Source organism: Carya illinoinensis, chromosome 3 (genome assembly GCF_018687715.1).
Source record: "Carya illinoinensis cultivar Pawnee chromosome 3, C.illinoinensisPawnee_v1, whole genome shotgun sequence".
In the NCBI taxonomy this organism is placed as follows: Eukaryota; Viridiplantae; Streptophyta; class Magnoliopsida; order Fagales; family Juglandaceae; genus Carya; species Carya illinoinensis.
The window spans coordinates 50,659,718-50,665,829 of NC_056754.1; the positions used below are offsets into that span (position 1 = coordinate 50,659,718).

General features: G+C 36.1%; 1 protein-coding gene across 1 annotated transcript; it reads right to left on the reverse strand.

Moving 5' to 3' along the window:
- Window positions 1-1,872: 1,872 nt before the first annotated feature.
- Window positions 1,873-5,839, reverse strand: LOC122305145 (axial regulator YABBY 5-like). The gene is made up of 7 exons (XM_043117478.1): window positions 5,218-5,839; window positions 4,153-4,272; window positions 3,138-3,264; window positions 2,954-3,002; window positions 2,762-2,837; window positions 2,531-2,605; window positions 1,873-2,109 (listed from the first exon to the last, which is right to left on the reverse strand). Exons 1-7 carry the CDS (start codon window positions 5,290-5,292, stop codon window positions 2,053-2,055), a joined length of 579 nt encoding a protein of 192 aa, XP_042973412.1. The 5' UTR covers window positions 5,293-5,839; the 3' UTR covers window positions 1,873-2,052.
- Between the last annotated feature and the right edge of the window lie 273 nt (window positions 5,840-6,112).

The window sequence follows — 6,112 nt, forward strand, 5'->3', positions numbered from 1 at the left end:
CCGCATTATGATATACATGGACCCACTTAGATTATTGTATCGCACCTCCACAAACAATATCCTTAAGAGGGGGAAGATAGGTTTTTTCTTATCTTTCTTTTTTTGCTTTTTAGTGCTGTCTGTTTGTGCTGTGTCTTTGAGTGAGTGAGGGAGAGAGAGAGTCCTACCTCTGAAGTCCAAACTCCAAGGTGAGAGAGTGCGGAAGGGAAGGGGGCTCTGCGTTTGGGAAGTCAGAGGTGAAATGACATTGAAATGTAATGAATACTTAACAGACATGAATTTGACGTTTCAGATTCTAATTGTCAGCGTAGTGCTGCAGAAGCATCAGCCTAAGCAGAAGCCATATTACTCTACTATTTTTCTTTCTCTTTCTTTATAATATATATATATATATATATAAATGCCAGCTTGCATTCTATACCAGTATCCACTTGCAGATCCCGAGGATGTTAATGATTACCATATTAGAGCAGCTTGCATGCTTTCTTTTGATCATTTTCCATTCAAACTTCAAAAACATGATTTATAAAATGCCATGCTGGTTTAGGTTCTTTTTCTTAATGTACTGCGTATCATTATCTTCTTCTTATTCGTGAATAATGCCTTATTTATTTCCCAGAGACTACTGCATCAGAATATAAAAACTTCACCTCTTTTGACCATTCTTTATGATCAGGACATTTTTCTTGCATCTGATCAAGTGCCACGACAAATATTAAGCAACTTAGACCATTTATATTTCAAGTCCACAGTCGATAAAATCGAAGTTTGAAGCAATTGGAGCTATCTACAAAAGTGATTGCTCTACCTTTAGTGCTAGTGTAGAGGATTCTCTGAATGTTGAGATCATGATTAATACCCTAAAGCCAAAATGGTGGTCCAAGAACTCCTTTTCACAGAGGTCGTGGTAAATTTATGAGTTATCTCTATGCTTGGACAGAAAAAGTCTTTTCTTAGATATTTACTTTTTTGAAAGAAAAAGTAAACATATTTCTTTTTCTTGTTTTTCCCTCTTTCCCTTTAACTCCACATCATTCAAATGGTCCAACTGAAGATATATGCAAATGTAAGTATCTTGTGGAGAATCATGATGTTTCACTTGCCTTTTTTTTTTTCCCCTAGCTCATAGCAACGTATCAAACACACTCAAAAATATAGAACTTGGGGAGTAACCCCCATAAGTTAATGGACAATAACTCCTAGATTCATGTACTCTTGTTATTTCTATATATATAAATATATATATATATATATATATTACTAGGAATAATATTTATTATTTATTTTGCACTTCATTAAAATCTTAGAACAAATACAACTAAGAAAGAAGATATGTTCATTTGTCCTATAAAAAATTGTTTATTTATGTTCAGTTATATATTTCTTACTAAAACGATTATTTTCTGTTAAAATAAGTCTATTCTCATCATAACTTATCATTTTGTGTTAGCTAGGCATATGATGATCGGTGATATTTCGGTCGAATATTGAAGTTGCACCACATGAACATGATCAGTTGTATATATATTTATATTTCTCCTTGCTTTTACCTATACTAGTTACGCCTATATCGATCAATACAACCCTTGTAAAATTATAATTAGTAGAAGATTGCCGTTTCTACTCTTCTGAATTGTTCTCGTATTCCCAAATGATCAACGACATGCATGTAAATAATGATCACATTGGTAGTAGTACGTCCGTACTCTTACTCTTACCATTAATATGAAGAAGATATATATTTTAGGCCGGCTAGCTAGCTATAAATTATAAATTAATGAACAAGAAATTTAATAATAAGCTAAATCTTCAAATTTAGCTTATAAGTCAGTCGTTGCTCAAATCAGCTTGTAAATAAAACCACAACACAAATAGTCACAAATATATATATATATATATATAATATTGAGCTGTCCTTAAAGCACAAGAAATCAAGTATCAGAGGTTTTTGTTTACTTGAAAATCAAGAACGAGAATTACGTAGATGGATGATCAGTACATCCATCCACGAGCAAGTCTTGATCTCTGGAAGCTGCTGAATCATGACAGCCTTCATTTATTCAGTAGTGATCCAGCAGGCCTTGACATTAGATGCTTCGCATGAGAACCCTGTTCATCAATATATATTAAGAAAGATCGAAATGAATCAGCAAATTAAGCAAGTTGTGTATAACATGACACGAACAAGATACAACATGCATCAAATATCATGATAATTATTAATGGTACGTAGTACTTATAATGTACTATATATATCATAGCAATTAAAAAGGGTGGTTTAGAGTGACTTTTACGATTTTAATGGAATTGATCAGTAATGTTCTATATATGACAACAAATGAAGTCAATATGCAGATAATTATATAGATTTTTTTCCTTTAAAATGTCTTAATGTGTTCTCTGGAAAGCGTAATATTGTAGAGCAGGCAAGTTTATATATATATATACCCAATTTAAACAACAGACCAAAAAAAAAAAAAAAAAAAACGAGAGAGTTTTCTTTTCTTTTCTCTTCCTTTTAAAAACTTACATTGTCCAGCGCCTTAGCAGCTTGATTGTTGGTCTCCAACATCAGCCCGAAATGAATATGAGGGAAGTGTGCCCACTACCGAAAAGATAGAAGTTTCATTGTACGTACATGACAATTAGTACAGATCGAGAAAAGAAAATTAGAAAAAAAAGGAAAAAAAGAAGAAGAAAGAAGGAAGAAGAGATAATATAGCTTTCTATAGAAGCTAGCTAGATAGGCCCCAACGCTTACATTTTTTGCAGCAGTGCTAAATGCTTCCCTGTGGCTAATGTCCGGATGATTGGCTTTGATCCTCTGGATCTCCTCTCTGCATACAATGTTTTTGTATTGCATGAGATCACATGGGAGAGTAATTTATATATCCAACGGATAAAATTGAGATATGTCCAAATACAACATTGATATATAATAGAGATTTGTTACTTTATAAACTGATTGTAAGCAGATGGTACTCGCTGCCTCTTCTCGGGAGCTGAAATGGGAAAATAACAGCTCATTCATGAAAGAAATTAATTTAAAGTTTTTATCAAAAGATATAAAGAAATAAAAACTAAAGGGAATCACATAAATTATGGTACTAGAAATGTATAATGGGTGGCTCACGTACGTCGATTCACTACCCTTTCCTGAGTGGCGTTGGTGACCTGTGCTCGCATTGCAACCTTGCTCATGTTGCATTTGGAAGAGGAGCCCGACTCAATCTTGTAATCTGGTGTGACGTGGTTATTTGGTGCCTATAAGAGTACCAAAAAGGAAAGGAAATCAACAAAGAGGAATGAAATAAGCCAAGCCAGATCTAATCAAGGAAGGAAGCTTTTCTTCTCTCTATATATATATTTCTTTTGGGTTTCAACTTTATTTTTATGTATCTATTATCTTGTGATGCTACAAAAGGAGGCACGAGGCACGAGCTAGCTACAAAGGAAAGAGCCACTAGAAGAACCAGATTACGAGAATGGTATAGTAGCTCATCTTTCTAGCCTGGAAAATGTTGTATATACAGATCAGAGAGAGAGAGAGAGAGAGAGAGAGAGAGAGAGAGAGAGGAAACCATAATTGAAATATTGAATCAGTTAGAATTCGAAGGGATGGAGTAAAGCATATAAAACCCAGATTGGCAGTCGTAAGATATGGGCTTCAGTGATCTGAAAACACAATGTTTCAATCGCAGAAGACAAAGCTCATCATGAAAAGAAATCATTAAACCTAAGAACCCTACTTGTCAAATCAAATCGAGGTAGCATATTTTTTAAAAAGCGGCTCAAGAATTTTTTTTCTATTTTTAAAATTCCTTCAGCTAGCATGGGAAATGCTCGGCCTTGATGGGGGGTCAGCGCGCACAGGTTCTGACGCTTCTACAAAAAAGCAAAACCAGTAGGTTTTGGTTATGGCGGCTGATTGCTAGGGTTTCAGTACTGCAACCAACCACTTCACAGAGAAAAGATGCCTTGAAATGCTCGATCTACATATATAGCACAAGGAATCCTGAAAGCTTCGATCATCTCAAAAAGAAGTACTGAGACCCGGCCAAAGGTCTTAGGTTCCAGGAGGCTATCAACGGCGCCCTAAAAATAAGCTGAAACTTGTGTGTTTGTGCCAATATTAAAAGCAATAGCTAGCACCTGAACATCTTGCCATGACAGTGACTGAAACGCAGCGGCCATGTTCACGGACCATAGATTGGTGCAGTGCCCGCAGCGGACTGTTACGATGTCGAAGAGACTGCTGCATGGAACGCTTACCTGCACAATTCCCCCCAAAAAACCACCTTAGACATTGTTTAATATCAACGCAAAAAAGAAAAAAAATATACAAAAAACTAGATCAGAACCTGATTCAATTCTAGCCCAAAACTAAATGAAATTCAAGAAATCCAAAGAACGTATAAAATGAAACAGATTGTGAGCGCAGCTCATGAGTCTTGAAAAGGCTGACCTTAATTTCTTTGGTAAATAAAGGAGTGTTCTAAAATTGTTTTGGCCTTGAAGATCCAGATTCCAAAATTTATTTGCCGAGGGAGCAGCCAGGAGGCATAGTTGTTTACAAGGTCTCTTTAGGGGAGGGTTCAAGAGATAATTCAACAGAGGGCTTCATTTTTTACTTTCCCCTTCAGCTAAAGAAGTTTGGTTTGCACAGTACCCATTGTGGTGCAGTGTCTTTTGTAAGGGAAAGGTAAGTTACAAACAGAAGAAGAAATCAAAGGGAGATCGATTACTTGTCCTCGTCAGTTTATCTTCAAATGCTTGTTTTGACGTTTTAAAAAACAAAAAAAAAGTACTGTAAACTACTCTCTCTCTCTCTCTCTCTCTCTCTCTCTCTCTCTCTCTCTCTCCCCCCTGTGGTCTTGAGCAATTGATCAGACATGACTTTTCTTTGACTGCAAAAGAAAAAGAAAAGCCCAACGATGTAGACCTGACTGTAGGACAACAGGAAACCCATAGATAAAATTAACTGAGTTCTGTTAAATAACATCACAACCCGATCAGAAAAGGAAAATTAGCTTAATTTTCTTAGGATCTTAAATTGTTCTTTCTCCTCAGATATGCTATGAGAAAGAAACCACGAATACAAACAAACATATGTTACTATATATACGTATATATAGATATAATATTGATCATTGAGAATCCATAGGAGAGAAAAAGCAGATCTCCCGGAGAAGAAAAGAGTTCTCAGATAAGAGATACCGCAAGAACGATGTTGCAAAAGTTGCAGGGGATGTAGCAGAGTTGCTCAGGCGCAACATCGATGCTGGTCGACATGTTCCGTAAGCAGTCAAAGAAAACTTGTCTACTCAAGGAGAAGAAAGAAAGCAACCGAAAAAAGATAAGAAGCTCTTGCAAATTGCAGAACACCAAGGAGAAAGCAAAATGCTTTTATTCTCTTTCAATGCCCTCCTGCTTTAGAACTGGGCTATGTATCACAACAGTAAACACTTAAAGGTCTTATATATAGAAAGTTTTGGGGAAGAGAGAGAGAGAGAGAGAGAGAGAGAGAGAGAGAGAGAGAGAGAGGGTCTGGGATCCAAAGAGATCAGGTTGTGAAGAGATGGTGAGAGAAAGGTAAGCTAATATGACGAGAAAAAAGTGGATTTAGCAGTGCCTACGGCGAGCAGGAAATGAGGGGACCCGGAAAGGAAATAAGTAGTTTTATAGAAAACTATTTTAATTGGAAACCAAGAAAAACTGTTGAGGAAGATTAGGGTTTGAGGAGGGAAGGGGGAAGAGCTTTTGTCTGCATTCCGAATATGCGCAGATGATAATATGGCCGTAAGCACTTTGATGGAATGAGTGTGACCACACCCTCCTTTCCCCTTCTACAACACAAAGCTGGGTGAGGTGAGTGGGTACAAATCTCAGTTCTTAACCCACTGAAGTACAAAACACATGTAATTTCCTTGCTATATGTGCGCCTACTGACTACATATATACACACATATATTTGTGTAAAATAGTTAATTTGTTTCCATTTTAATAATTTTCTTTGTACGTTTATGCTGCAAAGTAAAAGACTAGAACTCATGATGATCATAAGATTCAGAACAACATTATGTACATTTGTATAAACTAAAGTTCGCCAAGC

Coding starts and splice junctions, on each gene's coding strand:
- LOC122305145 (XM_043117478.1), bottom strand. CDS start 5,292: ATGTCGACCAGCATCGATGTTGCGCCTGAGCAACTCTGCTACATCCCC. Junction 2,838..2,953: donor GCTTACAATCAGTTTATAAA/GTAACAAATCTC, acceptor CATTGTATGCAG/AGAGGAGATCCAGAGGATCA. Junction 2,110..2,530: donor CTGCTAAGGCGCTGGACAAT/GTAAGTTTTTAA, acceptor ATTGATGAACAG/GGTTCTCATGCGAAGCATCT.